At 57.6% G+C, this 26126-nt stretch overlaps 2 protein-coding genes across 9 annotated transcripts in view; both read left to right on the plus strand.

The window, feature by feature from the left end:
• Positions 1-4120, plus strand: part of RNF213 (ring finger protein 213) — a 95521-nt gene extending 91401 nt beyond the window's left edge. The window contains exons 64-68 of the mRNA XM_033090172.1: positions 138-417; positions 903-1097; positions 1545-1634; positions 1727-1905; positions 3193-4120. Of these exons, the coding sequence (XP_032946063.1) occupies positions 138-417; positions 903-1097; positions 1545-1634; positions 1727-1905; positions 3193-3346 (898 nt within the window). The 3' untranslated portion in view covers positions 3347-4120. The remainder of the gene's footprint in view (positions 1-137; positions 418-902; positions 1098-1544; positions 1635-1726; positions 1906-3192) is intronic.
• Positions 4121-4275: 155 nt separating this feature from the next.
• Positions 4276-17528, plus strand: ENDOV (endonuclease V). Of its 8 annotated transcripts, none has more exons than XR_004421304.1 (10): positions 4276-8532; positions 8888-9059; positions 11964-12098; positions 12299-12338; positions 13233-13345; positions 14226-14294; positions 14627-14818; positions 16522-16595; positions 17059-17235; positions 17322-17460. XR_004421304.1 is itself a non-coding variant. In XM_033090338.1 (9 exons), the coding sequence occupies exons 1-9, from the start codon at positions 8477-8479 to the stop codon at positions 17383-17385; spliced, it is 915 nt and encodes a 304-aa protein (XP_032946229.1). In that variant the 5' UTR covers positions 4276-8476; the 3' UTR covers positions 17386-17528. The 8 variants fall into 8 exon arrangements, 5 of the variants coding, with proteins under 5 accessions (XP_032946229.1, XP_032946230.1, XP_032946232.1 ...); XR_004421305.1 differs by having other exon boundaries at positions 14627-14755; XR_004421306.1 differs by lacking the exon at positions 14627-14818.
• The last annotated feature ends 8598 nt before the right edge of the window (positions 17529-26126 follow it).

The following is a 26126-nucleotide window of genomic DNA, read 5'->3' on the forward strand; positions in this document are numbered from 1 at the left end:
CTCACAAGTGTCTGCAGATGTGTGTGTCGTTTCATCTGTGCTGACAGAGCACGACAAGCAGGAACTGTCTCCGTGGCGCCGAGCCCCGGCCCCAGGCATTGACCGGGACACTGAGTGCTGTGTCTTCATGTCCTCAGCTTCTCCGTTGACGCCTCCGAGGTGGCTGAGCTGCATGTCATCAGTTACGAGGTGGAGCGGGACCTGACCCCTCTGATTCTCTCCAACTGCCAGTACAAAGTGGAGCAGGGCGGAAAGAGCCTGCAGGAGTGTGACCTGGAAAAGATCCAGCGTCAGCTGACCAGCCGCTTCCTGCAGGGCAAACCCCGCATCACGCTCAAGGGCCTCCCCACGCTGGTGTACAGACGTGACTGGAACTATGAGCACCTCTTGAAGGACGTTAGGGACAAGACGCCACAGGTGAGCCAGAGTGGTGCCTAAGGCCTGGTGCGGCCCCTCCCCCCACGGGCTTGGTCCTTCGTCCAGCTGAGTAGGACCCACGCCCAGGCCACATGCTGGTCAGCGCTTGTTTCGGTGGCCTCGCAAGTCCCCTGAGCCCACTGCTCCTTCCAGAGGGCAAGCGGGATGCAAGTCAGCGCGAGTTTCCTTATTGGGTGTCAACAGCTTGCAATCTCGTGGCGTGGTGTCACGAGCAGCAGAGAACTTCCGTATCCCTGCTCTTTTGCAGGGGGATGGGGGGGGGTGTCCAGATGCATGGCCTCACAGAGTTGCTTTGTGGATTTAGTGTGCTTCCGTGTGTTTCTGTAAGATATCGGCAGTACTGCTGACACCTAGGAGGCTCACTGCTCTTCTCTGAGAGCTTGTCCGTGTGCGGCTTTGGCACTGGAGAAGGTAATTATGCTGCCCACACACCACCACACACCTGTCCTGCTCTTGGTTCCTAGAGCCCCCTCCCCAACACGGCCATCAACGCCATCAGCGGGCAGCTGCAGTCCTACAGTGATGCCTGCGAAGCCTTGTCCCTCATAGAAGTCACTGTGGGGTTTCTGAGCACGGCCGGCGAGAACCCCAACATGGACTTGAATGTGTACATCCAGGACGTGCTGCGGATGGGCGATCAGACCGAGCAGGTTCTAAAGGTGGGTCTTGTGCCACGCAGGCTCCCACGCAGGAAGTCCGCACTGACCCCGCCTTGCTTCCTGTTAGGATTAGCACCGGCACAGAGGGCCCATCTAGGCGGCACCTGGGAGGGGGGCCGTGAGCACAGCCCCTGCCCCAGCCAGCCTGCAGGGCGACAGGACAGACTGAGGGTAAAGACGGAGCGCAGGTGTGCTGGGAACGTGAGGCTCAGACAGAGTGTGCAGCACGAGTGGCCGCGGATCAGAGGCCTTTTGGAGACGGCCTGCCTGCCTGCCTGCCCGCCCGCCCGCCCGCCCGCCCGCCCGCCCGCCTCCCTGCCTGCCTCCCTGCCTCCCTGCCTCCCTGCCTCCCTGCCTCCCTGCCTGCCTGCGTGCTGAGGGAGGCGGGGGAGCGCAGGGCAGGGACGCAGAGTGCCCGCCCCCTGAGGGACTCTCCTCCTCTTTCAGGCCTTACACCGATGTCAGCTAAGGCACGCTGTTGCCCTCTGGCAGCTCCTGTCTGCTCACAAGTCTGAGCAGCTGCTGCGACTGAGAAAAGTAAGTCCCACCCCACCCCCTCCCGTTCACCCAGCAGAGGGAGCCGCACGGCCTCCCAGCTTCCTGCTTCATCTGCTCTTCCTTCGCTGTAGGAGCCATTTGGAGAGATCAGTGTGAAGTACAGAGTCGACCTCAGCCCTGAACACGCGAAGCTCCTCAGCACGTTCCTGAACCAGGTCAGCCTGGACCCCTTCCTCCTGGAGCTCCATGAAATGATGACCTTAAAACTGAGGAACCCCCAAACCGAGGAGGATTTCAATCCCAACTGGAGGTAGGATGTGCAGCCTGCTGGGCCGGGTGCACTCACATGGCTCCCCTACCTCTGCTGTGGTCTTCCATACACGTGAGAGGTGTTTGTCTCACCGTGGGATCCAGCTGCCTGTCGTGTTAGGATGGCCAGGGCGGCTGAGGACTGGCTTTGGGTTGTAATCTATTGGATTTTTAAAAATGATTACAAGTCCTATTAGCATTGTAACGAGTGGACTTGCCATGTCAGAGAGACGTGCATTTTACATTTAATAGAAAAAGTTCCACCAGTGTCTTGAGTGTGAGACTACCCACCACTGGCACTTTTGACACTTTTGCCAATCCAATGGCCAAAAAATGGTATCTCCTTTTCACTCATATTTTCCTATTTGCTACTGAGGCTGGAGATATTTTTCTATTTATCAGCCATTTGTGTATCTTCCTGTAAATTTCACCTTGACATTCTTTGGTGATTTTTTTTGGGGGGGGTTGCTGTTTGTCTTTTTCTTAATTTTAAAAGATTAAGATTAACCTTTCATCTCTTATGTTACAAATGCTCTATCTCAGAGTGTAATTCTACAAAGCCAAACCTGACAGAATTTCCATATAAAGCCTCTGTAGGAAAATAGAGCTGTGAGGGTCGTCCTTATCCCAAGGTCACGGTCTCCCATGCTCTCTTCTTGTGCTTCTCAAGTTTTGTGTTACACATTTGTTTCATTAACCAATTTATTTTTATGTGTGGTGTGAGGTAGGGACGTGGCTGCTTTTCTTCATAGACGGTCAGACTCCAGCTTCCTCACCAGTACACCTCGTAGTTGCTATTGTATTTTCTTCCATTATGCTGTGTGGCATACACCTGTACACATGTATATCTTTGCATTTCTTAACACGTCTTTATTACCCTGGACTCTGGGGGTCGGGACAAAAGATCCCTCTCCTAGAGAACGTAACGATGTTCGTTCATACGAAATGTGAGGTGGAGTAGAAGCTTTTCTTGGAGTGGCAGGCTTTGTTCTTTACGTAGCCGCTCACGTGACTAGAGTGCTTGCAGCCGTCTGAGCGGCCCCGGCCCGGTCAGCGGCAGCCGCCGTGTTTGTAGACTGCATGTGGGAAGTGGCGGGAGAGTCCAGAGCCCTTGTGCCCAGGACGCCAGCCCCCGGCTCAGTGACTCACTTGTCGGGGGACTGTAAGCCGGCCCTCAGCACTTCTGGTTTTCATGAGCTCTTTGGTTTGAAAAAGGGGCAACAGATAGGTCTCCTCACGTTATCTGGAGGACTCTTTTAATGCTGTCTTTTGTTCCTTGGTTTTTCAGCCTGAGAGACACTCTGGTAAGTTACATGGAAACTAAGGAGAATGATATTCTCCCCGAAATGGAATCGCAGTTCCCAGAAGAGATACTGCTCGCCAGCTGTGTCCCTGTGTGGAAAATGGCGGCTGCACTGAAACGGGATCGGCAGACGAGGTAGAATGGCCTCTGCAGCACTGTCTCTGCCCAAGGCTTGGGGAGTCCCGCCTTGGGTCCCCCCACCCACTGTCGTCTTCGTGCCTGCTTGGAGGGAAAGCTGTCGGCACCGCTCTAGACTTGGGACCAAGATGTGCTTGCTGTGCGCCGACAGCTTTTGGAAAGGCCAGCTGTTTCAGGAATGATGTATTTTCCAGAACTTTCTCACCATATGATGAATACTGGTCACTGGGAGGTGACAACTGGAGGTCACAAGAAGTGGCAATAAATCGCCATCCTTTATGTTCCATCGAAGAGCAGAAAAGTTACCTGTCCCCTTCACACATTGGAGTGGCCTGTCTTGAGGCCTCTAGCCTCTACCAGGGACACACCCTGCCACCAGCCTTGTCTGCCTCAGACCACTACGTAGTGACAAGAAGGGAAAACGGGGTTACTCATGTTTGCTTTTCTTTTTTTCTCTCCTTATTTTGCACTCACAGAAGAGAATCTGGCTTTCTTCTTTCTTCCATTCCTTTCAATTCTGAGCATTGTACAAATCCTGCTAGTTTCCCAAGAAGATGTAAAAAAGTGCCAGATCTTTGTCTTCTCACATGTCAGGGCATTCCGTGAGGAACAGAACTTGAAGCCAAACTAACAAGACGTCTCCCAGGCCCTGTAATGAATCACTGCCGCCTTTTCAGGGGCTAGAGCCAAAATGCTCTGGTGAAGAGCACTGCATCGAGACTCCCGGGCACTTTCAGGGTCTTAGTTTCCTCGTCTATAAAATGAAGGGACTGGATTGATGGGCCACATTTCCTCTCAGTTCTAGTACTCTGAACTTCCAAATGCACATTTATCAGTGTACATACACTTGGATCCCAGGCGTTTCTGTGGGAAGTTCCTGACTACCATTCTGCCGAAGAAACGTGATCTTAATGGGACGTCCACTTCCCTGAGAGTGAATAGCCAGTCCTTGCTTTGGGTCTCAGTCCAGGCATAAAAAAACAGACACAGAGAAGATAAAACCAGTTAAGCTTCCGAAAAGGCGAAAAGAATGTTTGACTCGCCCTGCCCTTGTGCTGCTTTTCTCACTGTAAGTGCTGTGTCTTTTTCACAGTCTACTCGGAGGCTTAGTGACGTGGACTAACTCCCATCCCTGGGTGGCCCAGCACCCATTACCACTGAGAAACAATTGTTTACAAGTACTCACTTGAACATGCGTCTAAGTGAGTTAATGACCCAATCAACTTGAAGCTGGGCCCGTGGCTGGTGGGAGCTCAGACAACAGAGCTCCGTGGACGCCCTCAGCACCAGTGGAGGGAGCTGCCCAAGCATTGCTTGTTCATGGCTGTGACTTCATAGGGTACAGTGATGATTGATGAGGGGTGCACAGTGACCCAGGCCCCCCAGTAGTTCATCTGATAGAATGTCCACTTACAGTTAGTAATCTGTGACTGTTAGTCGTTCCAAACTATGCAAAAGCACCCCAACCAACTTTTGCTGCCTGGACTGCCATTCAATCGGGGTGGAGCTGTTGCTTGTTCAACTCTTCACCTTGACCTTGGAACTCCTTTGATACCTCAGAGTTGGGAGGGAGCTGGCCAGGCCATCAGGTGCCACTCTGGTTCTTCCCTGTGCCACACCTGAGCAGAAGGCCTTTACAGGGGGACGGGACTGGGAATTTTTTCCCCACTTTTATGAAGGATTTTTTTAATGAAGATATTTCTTATGCTACACTTTCAAAGCCTTAACTAACTATCATTATCTCGCTCTGTCTTGATGGTACAAAACTGCACTGACCTAACACAGGCAAATGCCAATTTATTATATTTGTTATACCCGTTTAATGAACTTGAATTTTGCTGCTTTTAACTAATACTTCTCTTTGGGACCAGAACTTCCATTTATGGCAAATGGACCTCAACTGGGCTTTTGGGAATGTTTTTGGTTGTCTGTGATGTCCACCAACTGCAACGTACACTCTGGTTTAGAACGTGAGGGTACATTTCCTCTGGATAAAATGACAGCATAGCTGAGGACCCACGGGGTTGGACACCACGCCGCCAAAGCTTCAGCCGCCTCCTTGGGGGGTATGTCCTCCCAGGCCCCACCTGGAGTGACTTCACTGGGGGCGAGGAGAGTTCTAGGTGACAATGAGTCACAGCTGACTGAATGGCTGTGCTGTGGGACGAGGAAGAGTTCCCCAGTAAAAGGAAATAGAGATGGGAGAGAGCAATAGTAAGCTTCCAGCAGCCCCCTTACATTTATTTGGGTGGTAAAACACCACTTTAGGGAAAAACTGCCTTTTCTCTTCCAAAAAGAAAAGGCTCCTCCAGGAGAGAGGCCTGTGGTCTAGAACTCTAGCTCGGAGAAGAGACGGCTGGCTCAGCAAGGAGGACGTGCGGCCGCTGCCAGACCCCTCGTCTTCCCTCACCATCGCGTCACAACTCCCACCCTTCCCTTCCTGTCCATCTGTGTGTCTGGACATTGCACTGTTCGTTCTGCTTTCCGTCAGGGCAGGAACAGTCAGAGGTCGGTGGGGACTTCCCTGCAAATCTGCACGACTGATCACTGTCTCCTCCTCTTCAAGACCTTTTGTTATGGGCGATAGGATTTCGTCGTTTGTTCACTGAGAGCCAGGAGCTGTTTTTCTTCCCACACCCCCCGTGACCTAGTTCAGTTATTCCTAGATGCAGGCAACGCCAACCTGGAAACAAACTTCCAGAGAAAAGCAAACATGGTGAAGACAAGGTCAGGTCAAGGGCCCCCCTAGGTAGGTAAAGTGCACAAGTCTCTGGCTGCCTGTTATGCACTACGTGTGAAGCAGCTGTACCAGCTGGGCCTGGAGAGAGACTAGACGGGGAGGTAGACGGACAAAACCCGAGGCTGTGAGCTCAGTAACTCCCATCGCAGCCAGGAGTCGTATTTATATTGCTGTCTGCCTGCCTTTTTCTAATCCCTCAGTCGCTGATTAAGCATTATGAATCCATTTCAAACTGGAAAAGCAAGTCCCAGGAAAGTGTGGGTGCTGACACAGTTCACACCTCATCAGACTCGCGGGTATCCTGGGACAGCAGGACCCTGATTCCTTCTGAGGGGGTGGGAGTGTTTCCAGGAGCTGTGTGGGCCAAGAGCAGAGAGTGAAAGTGGGGGGAAAGGGCCATAGCTGGGACACATAAGAGCTGCCCCTGATTTTCCGCGTCCTGTTAAATCTGCCTTCAACCGCCACCCCCCTTCACACACCTAAACTTTAAGTGTTCCCTCTCCGGCATTGCCTCTCCATCACTGCTGTACCTTGAAGCACGCCTGAACCCTAACCCAGAGCACAGTTCCTCTCTCCAGACCACTCACTGCCATCGCCACGGCCCCACCAGTGACGCCCAGTGAGCAAATCCAAAGGCCTCCAACCACCCTGGAGCACGAGAAGGCTGACACAGTGCAGCCCAGACGGGTCGTGGAGTAAATGGGGAGCTGGCTCTCCCATCTGCCAGCTCTATGACCGTGGGCAGGCCACTTGACCTCTTTAAGGGTCAATTATCCCACCTGTGAAGTACCTCTCAGTGCCGCAGTGAGAAATTTGAGTTAGTGTAGGTAAATAACCGAGCACAGTGCCTGGCGAGCAGCAGGCAGGTGCTTAAAAGATGGTACTCGTCCCCTCTCCCAGCTGAGCACTCACCCGTGTCTCAAGGCCCTGCCTGTTGTCAGATGCTATGTGAGGCCTTTCCTGAGCCTCAGACTCTAATCCTCGTCTCCCGTCTTTTCCTCTGGAGATCCACATTCAGACTACATTTCCTATGCACGTACTTCTGTGAAGCCCCCAGACCAATGTGAACCACGGGTTAAATCGCTATCCTTCAGTGCCTCAAATACGCCAGCTTCTTTCCTACTTCAGGACCTTTGCACATCCTGTTCTTGTTGCCCGAAATGCTCTCTCCTCCTTACCCCTCCAGGTCTCTTTTTGAATGTCACCCCCTCAGGGACACACGCCTTTCCCAACCAGCAGTTTAAAGCAGGCTCCCATATCATTTTCTCTCGAGCACTTCCCACAAGTGCAGTTACACCGGGAGGAAGCTGTAACCCCCACATCGAGCACGCCGCCTGGCACGGAGAGAGCACGGCATTAATAGTCTTTAAAGTGAGGAGCCTGTGCGAAGAGTCCGTGCTCCGAAGGCTGGCTGTGGGGTCCGGTGGGTGAGGCTTCCTGCACACCAAGATACGTCCCCTCCAATTTGTGAGTGTGGCTCCACTAAGGGCTGTGCCCTTCCCTCAGAAACGTGCTGACAGTGAAAAGTGCAGTCAAGATGCCATGAAAATGGCAGGTGCTCAGTGACGGGGTTCAGGACGCACTACCCCAAACGATGGTACCTTGGCCCATTGAATATCAAGCTGAAGTTTGAGAAAACGGCAGAACTGGTTACGTCACTGCCGTTTCTCCCAGTTTTCACTTTAAAACCTCCCACGGGCATGGTGCCCTCCCTGTGCCAGGAAGGAGGGGGCTTATCCCCAGAGAGTGTATCGACCCGAAGGCCGGCTAAGCAAACTGTTACTTCCCCGTTTACACACGTGGCCCAAACCCCTGCCTTGTCAATGCTTCACTCACTCGGTTCGTCTAAAAGGTACGCAGCTTCCTGCTCTGATCACTTCTCCGTCTTCCTTCTCTGGTGAAGGCTCCCGTGTGCATGTGAAAGCCCAATAAACGCGTGTGCCTTCCTCCCGTTGATCTGTGAGTCGGTGTCGCAGACCAAGCCAGGGTCTCCGGGGTGGGGGTGGGGTGGGAACGACAACTTTCCTCCCGCCACGGTGACACAACGGGGGGTAAGTTGGACTGGCTCACGGCCGGGACGGGGGCCGGGACGGCGGCCCGCAGGTTCCGTCACCCCCGTCCATTCGGCGCGGAGCGACCGGAGCCTGCGGCTCCCTCGGCCGACAGCGGCGGCCCCGCTTCTCGGCGCCGTTTGCCCACCCGAGCGCGGAGGACGCTGCGCGCTGGTCGCCAGATGGGCCTCCGGCCACGAGGCGGCGACATCAGGGAAGCCACGCGGACGTGCCGCGCACGCCCAGAGACGGCCCCACCGGGCGCCGCCATGTTGGTGGCCCGGCGCGTGCGCGGCGCCTCCGGAAGTGACGCACCGGAAAGGGCTGCCGGGGTCGAGCCATGGCTCGGGAGGCGGTGGGGCGGCCGCCGGAGGAGACGCTGTCGCTCTGGAAACGGTAATGGAGCCGGGAGAAGAGCGCGATCCGGGGGCTCGAGCAGCGTGGCTCCCACGGACCCTCGGACCTCGTAACCCCCGGGTTTGGGGCGTCGGGGTCTGGGCCCGCTTCCGGCGCGCGGGCGAAAGGGCCTTCGGGAGTGGAGGTGGGCGGGGTCGGCGGCCTCGTTTCCGGCGCCGAGTCTCGGCTCAGCCGGGCCGGGCGGGAAGGCCGGGCGGGCCCCGAGGCTGGGCGGGGTGAGACCGGGCGGGTCCCGGAAGGGCCCGGGTCCCCGGGCTTGGACGTGGGGTGGCCGCGGCCGCACGGCGGGGGCCGGGGGCTGGGCCGGCGGCTCACTTCGGGTGTCTGCCCTCAGGGAGCAAGCCCTGCTGCGGGCCCGCGTCGTGACCCGGGACACGGAGGCGTGGCAGCGGGACCCCGGCTTCTCGGGCCTGCGGAGGGTCGGGGGCGTGGATGTGTCCTTTGTGAAGGGCGACAGCGTCAGCGCCTGCGCCTCCCTGGTGGTGCTCAGCTACCCGGAGCTCGAGGTAACCTGGGCGCCGCCGCCTCCGGTGCTTTAGGCTCCGGGACGCGGACGTGTCTCCTGTAGGGTGTCGTTAACGGGTCGGGAGGTCGTCAGAGAGAGAGAAGGAGATGGAGTGAAGGCTAAAGATTCTTAAGGGACTGGAGTCTGAATCACGCAGGTTCTTCACTTGCCGCTGATCGTCCCCTTGGGTTCCCCATCTCAGTGACCCCCGGCGACACGTCCCAAGTTGCTCAAGCTGGACCTCTGCCTGCCCGGACTCGTCACCTCCGGTCACATCCTGCGGTGGCTCCATTTTTTCCTGCCACCTAAATGTTTCTGGAGTCAGTTCTCTTGTCAGCCCCCTGGCTGCCCCTTCTCTGCCTGTGCCATGGTCCCCCCTCCTGTAGGTGACAAGTAGAATCTTCCCGGGCTCCGGCCCCCGGGATTGTCCGGGGTGGGCCCTTCTCCCTGCTGCCAGCGGATCGATTTTCCTAAAAAACAAATGTGGTCACACTACCACCTCCTCCACCTCAAACACTTCCTGTGACTTCGTGGTAAATGAAGTCCACACTCGCTGACGAGCTGTAAAGGCCCTTCATCAGCTGACACGGCCTGCTCCGCTCGCAGCGCCACCCACAGCCCGCACCCACTGCCCCCTCCGGGCGACCGGTCCCTTAGACACACCGTGCTGCAGCTGCCCGCCCGACCCGTTTCCTCTCCTGGAACGTTCTTTACCCAGTTACCTCCTGCCCATCTCTTAGGCCCTCCAATACCCTCCCCACCCCCACCCGCGTCCCGCTGGACCACGAGCTGCCCCCAGCACCCTCTCTGTCCTCTTGGTCACACTGGACTGGGGTTGGCCCGCCTCCCCGACCAGAACGCAGACCCCATGGTGGAAGGAGCCGTGCGGTTCTGTGCTGCGGTCGCAGCCCCGGCACCTGCGTAATGCCTGGCCTCTAGAAGGCACTTGACTAGGTGCACACGTGAATGGACCGGGCGCAGGATCGTCCTGGAGTCGGCAGCTCAGGAAGCTTTGGCTGAAGGAAAGCTGCCCGGGAAACCTGGCTGTGCCGCTTCCGTTTCCCTCCCCACTCCTCTGACTGCTCCCAAAAGTGGCCTCTTCCTGCCTCAGTGCTTTTGCTTTGCACTTTACTTGGAAAGTCCTCTTGAATCACAACTCAGCAAGCGCGTACTGAGCGCCTGCTCTGTGCTGAGGTCTAGATACAGGGTGGTGAGGGAACCAGAGTCCCTGCCCTCAGAGGTCCCCTGGTCCCTTTGTAGGATGGCATTGGGGGCAGGGCACAGACTCGGGAGCCAGGCTGCTGGGCTTCCTACCTCAGCCCTGCCACTCCCACGTAACCCCTGGGGCCTCCATTTCCTCTTTCCTAACTCTGGACAACCAGTTTGAAATCCAACTCAGAGTTGGGAGGAATGAATGAGACCATACACGAAAGCAGCAGTTAGCATAACTGGCGCTTGGTTAGCCCTCAGTAAATAAGTGTCAGCCGTCAGGAATGCTCAGGGTGGCTTCTGCTTTTCCCGACCCGGGTCACCGGTACCTTTGCCCAGCTGCAGAGTTAACCCCTCCATGTCTGGCCGAGGCCTCTCACGTGTGTGCTGTGACAGCTCTCGTTTTAAAGTTACCAGTCAGTGTGCTCTTTCCCACTGACGGTAGGTTCTTGAGGGCAGCGTGAGACTGTATTCCGTGTCACCCAGCACCAAGCAAAGTGCCTGCCCCACGGGTGTAGTCAGCTTTTGTCATCCTGTGCTGTGGAACCTTGGACCAGGAAAGGGTCTTGGGAGAGTCTGGTCCAGTGGCTCCCAAATGCCCCCCCGAGGATGTGCACAGTCGCCCAGAAGTGTGTTTAGAAACACAGATTCCATAGGTAGATCCATAGAGACAAAGGGGATTCGTGGTGGCCGAGGGCGGGGGTACAGGCTGGATGTGCAGTGCCCGCCAATGGGTACAGGTTTCATTTGTGGTCTGGAGAGTGCGCACATTCTCAGGCCGGTCGGACTCCAGTGAAAACTCAAGCTTCAGGGTGCCTGGGCTGCCAACCCTGTTCTGAGCAGGTCCCTTACCTTCTAATCCAGCACGACAGGGCCACCCCCCGGGGCTGTGTGTTAAGGGACTTACCGCTCTGAAGGGCCGTCGCTGCCAGAGCAGCCCTGTGAAGGGAGTGCGCGTGTAGAAGCTCGGGCTGGCCCCATCACTCCGCAGAGCCCGGAGTGGCTGGGCTCCCACCTTCACACCTGCCTCCTCAGACCTGTGTCCCCACTCCTCCTCCCCCCAGTTTGCACAGGGCCTCTTTGCGCCTACCTGACACCCCGGGGCTCCAGCACCCCGCCCCCCGGGCTTCTTTGCAGTGGCAGCCTCAGAAGTTTCCCTTTTATTAGACTCCCCAGCCCTGGGGACCCCTGTTCTCTTTCTAGCTGCGAGGTCACCCCTGTCCTCTGGAATTATTTGAAATCTGTTTTCATAAAGCCGGAGTTGCCATTCTTGCTATTGCAAGCAGCCTCTCTGAAAACCAGGTCTTTTCTTCCCAGCCCCTTCTTGCGTGAGGCAGTGCTGTGCTTGTTCCCATCACACTCACACAGCGCTTGCGCCTCATCTGTGGGCCTCTGTACAGCCCACCGAGCTGTCCTTCACAAAGGAGGCAGCCTAGGGAGGGCCTGATGGAGACGGGTACAGTCGGCACCTTGGACCCGGCAGCAGGTTGACCCCTGCCCCCGTTTGCAAGGCGATCATCTCATCCTTTCTTGTGCTTTCTTCCAGATAGCAGAGGCAGGGAAGGGGGACGTGGGGTGGGCCTGGGAGGCCGAGAGGGAGCTGGCAGTGAAAAGGATTGATGGATGAAGGGCTGAGGAATGCGGGAGGCAGGTGGCCAGGGCCGTGCCTGCTCGTGACCCGGCTGCCTGGTGACAGGTGGTGTATGAGGACTGCCACATGGTTAGCCTGACGGCCCCCTACGTGTCGGGCTTCCTGGCCTTTCGAGAACTGCCCTTCCTGGTGGACGCGGTGCAGCGGCTTCGGGAGGAGGAGCCCCAGCTGATGCCCCAGGCAGGTACCTCAGAGGAAGGCTTTCTGCTTCCGCCCGGGAGAGGCCTCGGCAGCTTCCTGGAGAAGGTGCATTTTCCCTGAGGAGGGGCCTAGGGCTTTCTGAAAAGCTGGGCTCAGAATGGCAGCCCCACCCCTCCTGCTCCAGATGTCCTGCCCGATGGGCAGTGCTGCTGACAGCAGCTTCCCTGTGGCCCTTCCAGGTCCTCCTTGTCGATGGAAACGGGGTGCTCCACCACCAAGGTAATCCTGCTCCTGAGACGGGCCCCGGAGGACTGTGGGAAGGAAGGGCCGGGCGAGCGGTCCGGACAGCCCCTCGCTGGACACCTTAACCCCGCCCCCCGCTGGGCACTGACACCTCCTTTGTGGGCCCATCGCTGTCTCAGGACCCACCAGTAAAGAGCCCCTGCTTCTCTCACCACCCTCCTTTCCTGCCTGTCCCCTCGGCCTCCCCCCAGCTTCCTGCACTCGCCCATCTCAGGTCCCCTGGCCCAGTTTGGAGCTGACTGCTACCAGAAGTCACAGGCCAGAGCTCAGCTAGCCTGTCCTGGCAGCGGTCCACCCTGCATCCTGACACGAACAGACAGGAGTGCCCGCTTTCCATGGGCACCCAGAAACCTACGCCCAGGGGAGACCGAGGGAGAGGGGTTGTTTTACCCTCAGGTGAACCTGGGGATCCGGCAGCAGAAGGAGCCTGCGGGTCCAGAGCCAAAGGGTGGACGTGTGCCACCCTGGTGGACACTAGTGCGGGATCCCCAGCACTACAGTCAGCGCCTGTCAGGAGCCCAGAGTGTTGGGGGAATTGTGAGAACAGGGACCCAGAGGCCTGATCGTGGCCGCCAAGGGAAGGAGAGGATGGAAGCTGCCAGAAATGCAAGGAGAAGCAGTGTGAGGTGTTGTGAGCACGCTAAGTGGGCTCCTCAGCTGTCAGCGGGAAGGAAGCGCCTTCCCCCAGCCTGACTCCCGTGAAGTCGGGGCAGAGGGCCATGTCCAAGGTTAGACTGGGCCTCAGAGTCCTGTCTCCTCAGCTCTCAGCCTGCAATGGGCCTCTCTTCACTCGGAGAAACTCGCCAAGGTTCAAGTTTTGTCCTCAGTCCCCACGCCTTCCCTCTACTGCCCCCTCCTCCGCCCCTGCAGGTTTCGGGGTGGCCTGCCACCTCGGCGTCCTCACAGGCCTGCCCTGCATCGGGGTGGCCAAGAAGCTCCTGCAGGTGGACGGGCTAGAGAACAACGCCCGGCACAAGGAGAAGGTGAGAAGCCAGCCTGGGGCCCTGGGCCCCGGTCAGCACCCTGTGCTAGGGCAGCCCTTGCCGGCCGATGCTCTCGTCCCCCTCCTGGACCCCTGGCCTGGGCCAGGAAGCCCAGCTGCTCTCTGTGCGCCCTCTGAGCTCCTTGGCCCCCCTCCGTGCTTCTTTCGTGTCCCCTGGGGCCAGGGCCTCCAGCTATCGGGACAGGACCTGTGGGAGCCTGTGTGGCTCCATTTTTCCCCACCCCCAGCCTCCAGGCCCTGCTCTCCGTGTCCCACCCTCGGCCAGCATCTCCCTCCTCTTCCCCCCCGGCTGGCACTGGGAACAAAGCCCCACTTCACAGGGAGGTGGTGACACGCCGCCTCTTCCGCTGGACGGCAGACTGAGAACAGCATGTCTGTCTCATTCCACGCTTCTGCGTGGGGCAGCGGACAAGCCCATTCAAGTGGGCCACTCCCCACAGAAGTTTGTTGGGTTGAATCAAATGAGCCCACACTCCTAGCAGGAGAGAAAGCAGCAGGAGTAAGTGGCCTCGGGTTGGGATGTGGCCCACTGGCCCGAGGTGGCACCTGTGTGCCCACCAGCTGTGCTTGGTGGGTAGCTGGTGCCTTCACCACCAGCACTGTGGCTGCTGCTGCTTCGCCAAGCCCAGTTCTCTCTGCCCTAGAACAGGGACAAGAGCTGAGCTTGCCTGCTGGGTGGGATGGTGCTGTGGGCTGCGCCCTGGGGTCCGTGCACTCGGGACTGGTGTGAGCCCAGCCGCCTGCCACAGGGTGAGCGCGACCGCCTGCTGCAGCCCACACGCAGTATGGGGCCCTTCCTGCTCAGTGCCTGCTAGGCCCTTCAGTGAGAAAAACTGCTTTTCTGTTTCTCTGTTTTCCAGATACGCCTCCTGCAGGCTGGAGGGGACACATTTCCTCTGATGGGAGACTCTGGGGCCATCCTGGGCATGGTGAGTGGCCAGGGCCAGGGTCAGTGGGGCCCCAAGGCAGTACCATGTACACGTGTGACCCGCACACACCCCAGGCCCCAGCCACCTCACCCCACCTTCCTGCCACTCCGCCGAGCGGGCTGTGCCCTGTGCCTTAATTTCCTCCCTGTCCCGGGCTATGCTGAGGGGGCCTCTGTGTCCGGAATCACCCCACCCTGTCCCCAGGACAAGCAGCAGGAAGGTGCCCCAACAGTGCTGCAGATACCCCCTGCCCCAACGCTCCCTGCTGCCACCCAGGACAAGTTGCCAGTCCTGCAGCCCACAGCGCCCTGCCCTCACTGTCCTCATCCCAGGCCCTGAAGAGCCACGACCATAGCACCAAGCCCCTCTACGTCTCCGTGGGCCACAAGGTGAGCCTGGAGGCGGCCGTGCGCCTGACTCGAAGCTGCTGCAGGTTTCGGATCCCGGAGCCGGTGCGCCAGGTGGGTGGGCCGCCAGGTGGGTGGACCAGCGCGCACCACCTGCCCATTCCGTGCTTCCGTCAGGTCAGCTGGGGTCACAAGCACCTGCAGGACGGTCTGGTTGGGCTGCACTGAGAGTCCTGGGAGCTGCTCCTGGGCCCTGTCCTGCCCTGCCCTGCGCTTCCGCACCTCGCCCCAGGGTCACTGGGAGAATCAGCTGATGTCAGCTCACGTGGCAGGACGTCCGTGGCCAATTCCGGGGCCTGCGTCTGCCTCGCCAGCCCCAGGGAGCCCCATCACCCTGCCACCATGGCCACCACCAGCTCCTTGGGGGCAGGGCCTCGGCCTTCCCTGCCTGCTGATGTGCAGGGTGACCTCCAGGGGGCAGCAGCGGCCTGCACAGCGTGTGGCTCACAGCCCCTCGGGCAGAGTGCTCTAGGGTGGCTCCTCAGAGCCGGCTCCCTGAGTGTCCACCAGCCTCCCTCCCTCCCCTTCGGGCTTGGTAGGCACAGGGGTTCCACTGCAGGAACATTGCCACCCACTGTGCGACCTTGGGGCAGGAGACCCCAGACCTTCACACCCTCAGAGCCAGGGCCTCTGCTGTGCAGGCTCCGTGGGGCAGGTGTCCTCCCCTCCACGCCTCACTTTGCCCCAGAGTGGACGGTGGCCCCATCCTTGCAGTGCCCTGGGCACCTCACAGGCCGGTAGGGACTGTGTGTGGCCCTGGAGGAAAGCCTGCCGAGTCCCTGGGCCTACCCTCCCAAGGGAGCAAAGCATCCATCTGCTCCCTGGAGTCCACACCCTGTCACTTCCAGGAGTGGGGTGAGGCCCTGTCTGGCGGCTCTGGCTGGCTGGCTGTGTTCTTCCTGCATCCGCTTTGCCCTCCTAACTCTGCTTCCTAGGGGAAGATGGGGGATTTAGTGCCTGCTCCCATGGTGTCTGTGGGTCCCCCTCCCCAGGACACTAGGGGCCCCTTGCTCAAAGGCCTGTCCCCCACCCCCGTGCCAGGCCTGGGCCGGGCGCTGCCGGAGAAGGCGGGTGCTGCCTCTCGCCTCCCTCACACTGCCTTCCCCGAGTCGTCCTGCTGCCCACGCCTGCCCGCCGCTCTGAAGCAGCAGCAGTCGGGGGGATTAGCTGTCGTGTCCTGTCGTCATGCCGTGTGAAGCAGGGCTAAGCCCGTCTGAGCTGGGATCGGGCCTCGCCAAGGCCCGGCCCCCGGGTGGGGGTCATCGCGTGGCAGAGCACAGCAGCAGGGTCTTGGAGAGAGTCCCACTCGGGCCTGAACCCCTTCCCTGGGGTCTGCTCTGCCCACAGCCTGCAGTCCGCAGGGCCCCTGTCATTCCAGTGACTTTGCAGAACTTTTCAGACACTTCCCTGAGGACGGGGTCACGGGGACAGCAGTGAGGAGATAGACAGTGGTTCAGGAGAGGGGACCGATGAGCTGGGCTGTGGAGACCCTCGGAGAGGAGGCTTTTAGCAGGGAGATCCCTGGCTCAGGCAAAACTCACAGGGAAGCACCAGCTGTAAACCGATGACAGCCACGTGTCTCCGCTGAAACGGGGGTGCCTAGGACCCCCAGCTCAGCCATTTACTCTGGTCCTGGGGGGTCCGGCCGCGCAGGGCTGGCCTTCCGTCCCCCATACACTCTGGTGCTGCCGCTCCTTGGCCCAGAGGCTGGGCCTGCGACGGCCTGATGTACCTCCATCGGTTTTCTCAGGAGGGGGGAGCGGTGGGTGAGGGCTCGTCCTGGGCCAGCTCAGGACTCCAGCCACCACCCCTCTCCTCAGGCTGACATCCGCTCCCGAGACTACATCCGCAGGACACTGGGGGGCCCAAGGCCCCCTGCACCGGGGCAGGAGAGGTGAGCGCTGGGGGCTGGGCAGTAGGTTAGTGGGTCCTCAGTGATGCCCACATAGGGCCATGTCTGGGGGCACAGCCTCCCCCCAGGTTGTCTCCGCCTTCCTTGGGCCACATACCTGGGAGGAGCCGGGGCCAGGGCCCCGCACAAAGGCCATGGGAGTCAGACGAGCCAGCTGGAGTCCTGGCTGCACTACCAGCTGTGTCGTGTCCATGTTCCGAGCCTCGGCTTCCTCATCTGCCAGGCAGGTGCAGTAATTCTTGTCCTGCCGCGTTCTCATGAGGGTTTGGCCAGCACGGATCATCACCACCAGCAGCGACTGGTTATTTATCCTGGCAGCACCTTCCCAAGAGACAGGCACTGTGACCCACTTTACAGATGAGGAAACTGAGGCCCATGACGTTGATGAGCAGCAGAGTGGTTTCAGTGGGCATTGTGGGTTCTGAGCCTGGCCTCTGACATCTAGGCAGGAGTGGGCCCCGCCCGGGTCCCCCAGGGCATTTCCTTTGTGGCTGTCCACTGAGCTGCTTTGAGAATGGGGAGAAGGTGCATCTGAGACCCCAGAGCTGTCCCAGGGGCGGGGGCTGGCCACCTGCATCAGGCTGGCCCTCTGTCCCAGGCCCTCAGCAGCCCGAGGATCCAGGTCAGTGACAGCCCCTGGGGACCCTCTGGTGAGCGAGGTGCTCTGGGCTCGGGTCTCACACTGCTCCTTCTTGATGCCATCACCAGGAGCCGGAAGTTGCAGAAACCAGAGGTGTGCCCCAAGGGAGGCTCAGAAGAGCACACGGGGTGAGGGCAGGCTCTGGAGGCCCCCAGCCCAGGCCCCAGAACACACCCGAAAGCCCCAGACCCAGGCACCCAGGAGGAGAAGGGCAGGGGCTAGGACTGGAGCGGAGTGGGGCGCCCCGAAGACTTAGGCCACCTGCCTCCTGCTTCCGGCCTCGGAATGGTAACCAGCCCTAGGGGCTCCTCTGTAGGGACTGGAAAAATGTCTCACCAGCAGCAAGTGGGGCCCCCAGGCTCCAAGGACACGGGGACGCTGCAGGCACAGCACTGCTCAGGTGGGCTGTGTGGCTGCCCCGCCTGCTCCACGGCTATGGTCATCGGGCCTGGCGTGGCCTGGAGCACGCTCAGCAGAGGACAGATGTCGTACCGCAGAGCGCCAGGCCCAGAAAGCGCGAGATTGCTTTCCCGAAGGCATGGGAGGGGCTGGGGGTTCGTGCAGGCTTGGGGTTTGGTTTTTTCTAGAAGTGCCCGGATGGGCCCACAGCAGCCAGACCTCACGTCATCTAGAGCCTCTCCATGTCCTCTGGATACATACGCCGCTGATTGTTTTTGAGTTTGCTTTTCTGTTCATTTTTAACCCAGCCCCCCTCACCGCCACACCGACCTGCTTCTGCCCCGAGCTGGGGGGTCCGAGCTGGTGGGCCACTGTGGGCTGGGTCCCTGGCCGCCCTAGACTGGGCCTGAGGCTTAGGGCCATGAAGGGTCAGTCTGGGCCTAGGACGGTGGGTGGCCCTGTCACCGCTGGGTTCGAGGGCCGAGAACTCTCTGCTGGTCCTGCCAGCACAGCACCCTCCCCCACCAGCCTCCTCACCCCGAGGCCCACTGTGGGGACGCAGCCACTTCTGTCCTGGCCACTTCTCGGTGTGGGCCCCACCAGCGATCCCCAAGGAGCCAGAATCTTAGCTGAGAGGGGGGCCCCTCCTGCCCCTTCACCCTGCTTCCCAAGAGGGCGCTGGCCGTTGATTAGGCAGCCTGGGGCAGAAGCCCAGGAGGTCTGCATGCCCTCTGTGTCCCCCTCCCGTGTCTCTGTTCTGGATGACAGGTGAGCTCCCCTATAGGGCCTGGGAGAAACAAAGAGGACAGTGAGCGAGGCAGCCTGCGGTTTAGGCTGATGGCACGCTGTCCCCCTGCCCCTTGTGCTCCTCAAGCCCCTTCATAAGGCGGCCTGGGGCTGCCCCACTTGATGGTAGCAGCCCCTGTTGCAGACAAACCGCGTCCCCAGGAAGTAGGGTTGTGGGGACTGAGGGCCTATTCAGCTAGTGGGGCTGTGCGTGCCCCCAGGTGCTTACGGGGCTCCACTCAGTGGCCCACTGGAGTGAGTGGATCCGTCATGTTCCATGGGTACCTGCAAGGGACTCCTGTAGGCGGGAAAGACCACCCCCCCAGGTTCCGACCTCCCATCATGCTTTTGCCACCTCCCCAGGTTGCCCTGGCACCTCTTCTCACAGTAGTGGTGCTCGGCTAAGGCCCTGGGCAGCTGCTGCCTCATCCCACCTACCTGCCGAGTCTTGGGGTGCTGAGCCTGCTGCCGGAGACACCTTGCCAGGGTGGTCAGGCTGCAGGGCCCCCAACCTGCTCCCCTGCAGGCCCTGCCCTGCCCCCAGCAAAGCTCTTGGCGCCCCCCTGCCTGGCGCTCACAGCACTGCCCACCTGACTTCCAGGTCTTTCCGTGCCTGGGGGCCTTGGGGCACAGGATGGCAACCAGGCAGAGCTGGCTGGGCCTGACTGCCTCATGCCCACTGCCCTTGGCAAAGCTGGGGTGATGCTTGTCCTGCCTCACCAGACGGCTATGCCCCGTGTGGCTAGCGCCCAGTCAGTCCCTGACAAGGGAAGTGATATTTGGAGAAGGGCCCCACGGAAGTCAGGGTTCATGGCCATCGGTCTGCAAGGCTGTGTGTGCTGGCTCCACCGGCGAGAAGAGACCAGAAGGTAAAAGGTCCTCGTCTACCAACCTCCTCACGCCACCACAGCCCCCAGGATGCAGGCCTGCAGGGCCGCACGGGCAGGACCATGCCCACGGGGCGCTCCCCCCACCCCCACCTCTCAGGCCATGGCCTTTGGGGCTAGGAGTCAGGCCCTGCTTGAAACCACTGGTCCCTCTGACCAGGGAGTCAAGGCGGCCTCCTGGGCTGTGGGCGTGATGACTAGAGCTGCATCTTCTCTTCCGTAAGGGGCTCCCCACCGAGAGGAGCAGGCCGGAGCCCGGAGATTCATTTGCAGACAACTTACCGGAGTAGTATTTGTTTTGAGATTAAAGGCAGCAAGCAAGTCACCATTTTAAACATTTTGAAGTGTACAATTAAGTGGTTTTTAATACATTCAAACTCACTAGTTCCAGAACTTTTCCATTACATGGGATAATGAAACCTCGTCGCCATCAGCAGTCACTCCCTACCGCCCGCCCCCAGCCCCTCGCAACCACTAACCCGCTTCCTGTCTGTGGACTTGCCCGTGGGTACCTGGTCGGAACGGACGCACGCTGTGTGACCTCTGTGCCTGGATTCTCTCCTTAGCATCGTTTTCAAGGCTCATACGCGTTGTAGCCTGTGTCAGGGCTGCTTTTTCTGGCCAAATAATATTCCATTATATGGAGAGGCCATGTTTTTGTCTGTTCATCCATCATATTGATGGATGTTTGAGTGGTTTCTCTTTGGGACCATTATAAATAATGCTGCCACGTACAAGTTTTTGTGTGAACTTACGCTTTCACTTCTCCTGGGTAGATACCTAGGAGTGGAATTTCTGTGTCATGTGGTGGCTCAGATTAACTTTTTGGGAATCGCCAAGTTGTTCTCTACGGCAGCGTCATCTTTTTACACCCCCACCAGCCACGCACAGGGTTCCAGTTTCTCCACGTCCTGACCAACACTTGTCATTTTTTTTTAAATTAAAGTTTATTGGGGTGACAATTGTTAGTAAAGTTACATCGATTTCAGGTGTACAACTCTGTATTACATCATCTATAAATCCCATTGTGTGTTCACCACCCAGAGTCAACACGTGTCATCTTTATTCTGGCCGTCCCATGGTTTGACACACATTTCCCTGACGCCAGATGACGTTCAGCATCTTTGTGTGCGTATTGGCCATCAGTACATCTTGGGAGAAGTGTCTGCTCCGATCCTTTCACCTTTGAGAAATACAGGCTTTGTTTGTTGTTGAGCTCTAAGAGCTGTTTACATATTGTAGGTCCCAGACCCTTTTCAGTTATATAATTTATAAATATTTTCTCCCACCCTGTGGGTTATCTTTCCGTTTTCTTGATCGTGTCCTTTGATGCAGAAAGGTTTTAAATTGGATGAAGTCCAATTTATTTTTCATGTGTTTCTTGTGCTTTTGGTGTCATTGAAGAAGCCATTGCTTAATCCAACGTCACAAAGATTTCCTGTTTCCTTCTAAGCTTAATAGTTTCTGCTCTTCCATTGAGATCTTGGATCCATTTTGAGTTGATTTTTGTACACAGCTCTTCGGAGTCCTTTGCAACACACAGGAATTTTAGGACCAGCGTGTCAATCTTGGTAAAACAAGGCAGTTGGAATTTTGATGGGGATTGCGTGATCAATTTGGGGACCATTCCACCTCAATCACAGTGAGTCTTCCAGGCACTGGACGCGGGATGTCTTTATTTAGACCTCCATTTCTTTCAACAGAGCTTTATAGTTTTCAGTGTACAAGACTTGTACTTCCTTTGATTAAATTTATTCCTACACATTTTATTCTTTTTGATGCTATTGTAAGTGGAATTGTTTTATTAATTTCATTTTTGGATTGTTCATTGCTAGTGTATTGAAATAACAACTGATTTTTCTGTCCTGTATCTATAACTTTCTGTACTCGTGCGTGTGTGTGAGGGTTTTCTCTATATAAGATCATGTCATCTGTGAATAGAGATAGTGTTGCTTCTTCCTTTCTAACCTGGGCACCTTTAATTTCTTTTCTTGCCCAACTGTCCCGGCCAGAGCCCCCAGCACCGTGGTGAGTACAGTGGTGGGAGCCGACACCCTTGTCTGGTTCCCGATCTTTGGGGGAAAGACTCCAGTCTTTCACCATTGAGTGTGGTGTTACCTGTGGGCTTTTTATAGTGGTCAAGTTCCCTGTTATTCCTGGTTTGCTGAGTGTCTACCACGAAAGGAGGTTGGATTTGTCCAGTGCTTTTTCTGTACCTGTGGATGAAAATCATCACTGTGCTTCATCTGGTAACGTGGTGGACCACATTGATTGGTTTTCACATTTTGGGCCCCTCTTGCATTTCCGGAATAAATCCCTGTTGGTCATGGTGTATAATCCTTTTAGTGTGCTGCTGAGTTCGATTTGCTGGCATTTGTTGAGGATTTCTGCAGCCATATGCATAAGGAATGTTGGTCGGTAGTTTTCTTGTGTCTTTGTCTGGCTTTGAAATAGGGTGATGCTGGCCTCCCAGAAGCGTTGAGAGGTTTCCGTCTTCTGCTCTGGGGAAGAATCTGGGAGGGGCTGGTGTGGAGCCTTTGCCAGTGGAGCCATCTGGCCCCGTGCGTGCTTTTTGTCAGAGATGAACTGATTACTAATTCAATCTCTTGTTACAGGTCTATGAAGATTTCCTGTTTCTTCTTGAATCAGTTGGTAGCTTGTGTGGTTCCAGGAATTTGTCCATTTTTTCCAGATTATCTAATGAGTTGGCCTGATCGTGGTATTTTCTGTTTCTGTAAAGGTTGCGGTAGTGCCCCGCTTTCTTTCCTGATTTTAGTAATTTCAGTTCTTTTTCCGAGTCAGTCTAGTTGTGAGTGGTTTCTAAGGAGCCTGTCCCCATCCCCAAGGTGCCCCAACGGTGACCCTGGCTCAGAATGGGGGTTGGGAGCGCAGAGTCCCCTACAGGACTCACGGAAGTTCAGGGCTCGGGCAAGTGCTTCCAGCTCTCCCCAAGCACACAGGCCCCAAAAGGGGCAAATCCTACCCCATCAGAAACTGCGGGAGAGTCACTGGAGAACAGCAGAGGCCGTGTAGGGTAACGGGTGGGCTGGGGGGGGAAACCTGGCGAGGAAGCCTGGTGGGGTGGGGCCTGAACCCTAAAGGGACCAGAGTTTTGGCGACAGGCTCAAGGGAGAGACCCCGCAGAGCCCTCAGCCCTGTCTCATGGCCACACCACGGTCCCCTCGGGCACGAGACAGAGTGGCTTGCTGAGACATAGTGGGCGTGGCTACACCCCAGCGCTCGGAGGGGACCTGGCATGGGGGAGTGGGGTGCAGGGTTTGGGAGTGAGCCAGCCTGGGGGGCCAAGTGGAGGATTGGTGGCAGGGCGTGGATGGGCCTGGGGTGGGGCCTGGGCCTGCTGGCCCGGCTCATTCGCAGGAGACCTGGAAAGCAGCGGGGAGGGGGCTTCGGAGCAGCACGTCCTGCCCACCTCCACCCCCTCCAGCCTGCTCTGCCCTGCCCCCTTCCCCCTATTCGGAAAAGCATATTGGGGCCCTCAGTGGGGTGGCACCTCAGCTCCTTCCACAGATCTGTAAAAATAGGGCCGAGGTGACGTCCACGTCCACAGGCCGCAGCCCGCCCAGAGCCAAGAATAAGTCCTGACCACTCAATAATTCAAGCTGGACCCAAGGAGATGTTCATGTCCCCGCAGTGGCCCCTGGGCCCTTCCCTAGGTCAGCACCCCACCCAGGGGCTACGAGGGAGGGAGCGGTCCCAGGAAGGAGGTTGGCCTGACCTTTGCAGGTCGCAGCCAGGCCCCTCAGGCTCCTGCCTTGGGGACCTCAGCCTGCCCGCACTCCCCTCTTGGGGCCGTTAGGAACGAGGGGGATACCCAGGGCCAGGAGTGGCCCTACCCCATCAGGGCACCCCTCCCCGCAGGCGTGGTCCTGGCTGTCCCAAGGACCCTCCCCTACTCCCACCCCTCTGGCCTGCTTGAGCCTGGTCTGACGGCTCCTTGGCCCCTCCCGCCATACCTCACCCCTCCTCCTGGGCTTCGGGGAACCTGCCCTGACTTAAGCCCTGGCACACACACCCTCCTTGGGGTCTGTGTTCCTGCCTCCTCCTGGAAGGGCCCCTGAAGGGGCTGCACGGTGGAGCGGTGAGAACAGCCGGTCACAAGGGACCAGGGCCCTGGCTCCCAGCAGAGGCCGGTGAGCTTGCTGGGGGTGGACGTGCGGGGAGGGGCCCTCACCGGTCTGGCCCGCCCCGCCCAGCAGTCCCTGCCGCCCTGCCCTGGCCAGGCCCTGCATGGAGTTTTACCACATTATTAATTAAAGGCACTAACATCCAAATGAATAGCACACTGGGTAATTAGGCAGGGTGTCGTGGAAATGATGGAGGAGGCTCTGTATCCCCAGCTCACCTCCTGGGAAGCAGGAGCCACTCCCAGCATCTCACCACTGTGGGTGGTGCTGGGGGCAGTGAGGAGTGCAGGCCGCAGGGGCCAGGGCGTAGCTGGGGCTGTGGTCAGGGCTGGGCCCCCCTGTCTGCTTCCTCCCCACCCAGTGGGGACGGGGGCAGGGAAGTGGGCCGATGGGGGAGGGTGTCGTCCAAGACAGGCAAGCAGACCTAGAGCGACTCAGGCAAATCGGGGAAACGATGGCGGGCCGTGGCTGGGAAGACCCAAACCCAGGGTGCAGGTGTCCTGGCCTGGAACGGAACACAGGCACCTAGGCCCTTTCCTGAGAGTGCAGGAGAGCTGTGGATGCGGGGCAGGCTGGAGTGGTTGTGTAGCAAGTTAAGACTTGTAAGGAGACACCAGCAGCTCCTTACCTACCCACCCCCTCCTGATGCCCATTCTCAGAGGTAAAATTTTTGTTCTGGTTTGTTTGTTTGGGGTTTTTTGCATTTACTTCTACGAAGCATTCTAATGTTGCTCTTTTTCTTCAGATTTAGAAATTACCCATTGACTTTCTGCCGTGGGGGGCTGAGAGTTTGTTCCCTCACATGGAGCCCCTCCCACACTCCTCCTCCCCACACGCGTTTTGGTTGAATCAGAATTGAGAGCATCAGTATTTCTTTGCACATACTATGCACAGCTGAGAATATACTGTAATTACATCTCCTTTCTTGTAAACCTCTTGTTTTTCCTGGACTTAATAATTGCCTCCTGTTTTATGTTTGGTTTATTTTCTGTGTACCCATTATTAACAGCCCCAAACCCTCAATGGAAATACAAATCTCTTTTTGGCACATTAAAAATATCAGGCCACCTATGAATTTGTTTTCTCTTAAAGCCTGTGGCAGCCGGCTTCTGAGATGGCCCCCAGGGGTCCACGGTCCCTGGAGTTCGTGTGGTTGTCTGGCCACATCGGTCTGTATGACCAGTGGAGGTGCAGGAGTGAGGCTGCGTTGTTCTGATACTGGACCATAAAACACATGTGACTTTGGATGGTGCCCCCCCTTATCACCCACTTGGGCACCAGTGGCCATGCCACAAGCTGCTCTGTGAAGTCCACGTGGCAGTGAACTGAGCCCACCTGCCCTTCCGCATGTGAAGGAGCCATCTTGAAAGTGCATCCTCCAGTCCTGGTCAAGCCTTCGGGTGCCCTCAGCCCTGGCTGTCATCTTGAGTGCCACCTCCTGAGACGCTGAGCCAGAACCAGCCAGCCGACCTGCTCCCAGGCTCCTACACCTCAGACACTGAGATAACCAGTCTTTGTTCTGGGATAACGTGTTACCCAGCAAAACATAGCCAGTACAGAGCCACCCCCTATCTCCACCTGTCTCGGTTGTGCTAGACCTGCTGCACTTCCATCACCAAGGACCTCCCTCCACCCTCACCTGTGTCCAGTCCCCTCCTTCATGGTCACATGTGCTCCTGTTCGGGCTGCTCCCTTGTTTCAATGGCATCATCTGGTGGCTTCTTGAGAGCATGTAGACGGAGCTACAACCCCACCCTCGCCCCCATCCCAGAAACCAGTGCCCCATTGGTCTTCCAGCGTGGAGACCTGGAAAAGTGGCAGTTTTTTGTTTACCCGGAAGAATCCTTGTCTCTAAGGCACAAGGACACCATGATGTCTGTCTTTCAGGTGTCTGTCAACAGCCTCAGGGTGAACTGCACTGTCACGTTTCATGATGTGAGAATCCAGGTATGGTGGGAGAACCGGCATTCCCTCCTCTGGTCTCCGGTGGTGCGGGCTGTGAGGCCACCGCTGTCCGTGGTGCTGAAGCCAGTGCCGGGCTGGTGGCCTGGCTGTGGCCAGAGAGAACGCGGAGCCTCTGCTCTAGATGTACTCCGCTTCCGCCCTGTCCCCCCCAACCCTGGGCAGGCGCTGGCCACGCTCAGGACCCCCGCCCCCTGTCCGGGCTTCGCTGCACCTGGCTGTCTCCTGCCCAGGTGCTCCTCCGTAGCTTTATTTTTTTCATTCATTAATCTATTTTAATGATTTTTAGACACGCTGTGTATTTTCCTTTTACACTGGGACCCACAGATTTCGTATCTGTCCTGAGTACAGATGTATTGTGCAGTGCCCTGGCGGACCCCTCCAAATTTAGAAGTTCTCGATTCTGTTGTCACTGCTGGCTCTACTCTCAACTTGTTTTTTTTTTTTTAAATCCCAGTTAAGCAGGTTATTGAATTCCTGTTGACAGGCACTGTAGACCTCCTAATAATACAATTTATAAGAAATACGGGGTGCTTCATGAGTTGGGGTGTCATCCTCCCAACTGGCCAGGCCCTGCTAACCTCTGTATCGTGTGGGGGCCATGCTAACCTCTGTATCGTTCCAGTTTCATGCACGCACTTCTGAGGCAAGCGCCTCTGTAGCTCTTGTGAGCAGACCCCACACAGGCTTGAGT

Source organism: Rhinolophus ferrumequinum, chromosome 21 (genome assembly GCF_004115265.2).
Source record: "Rhinolophus ferrumequinum isolate MPI-CBG mRhiFer1 chromosome 21, mRhiFer1_v1.p, whole genome shotgun sequence".
Lineage (NCBI taxonomy): Eukaryota > Metazoa > Chordata > Mammalia > Chiroptera > Rhinolophidae > Rhinolophus > Rhinolophus ferrumequinum.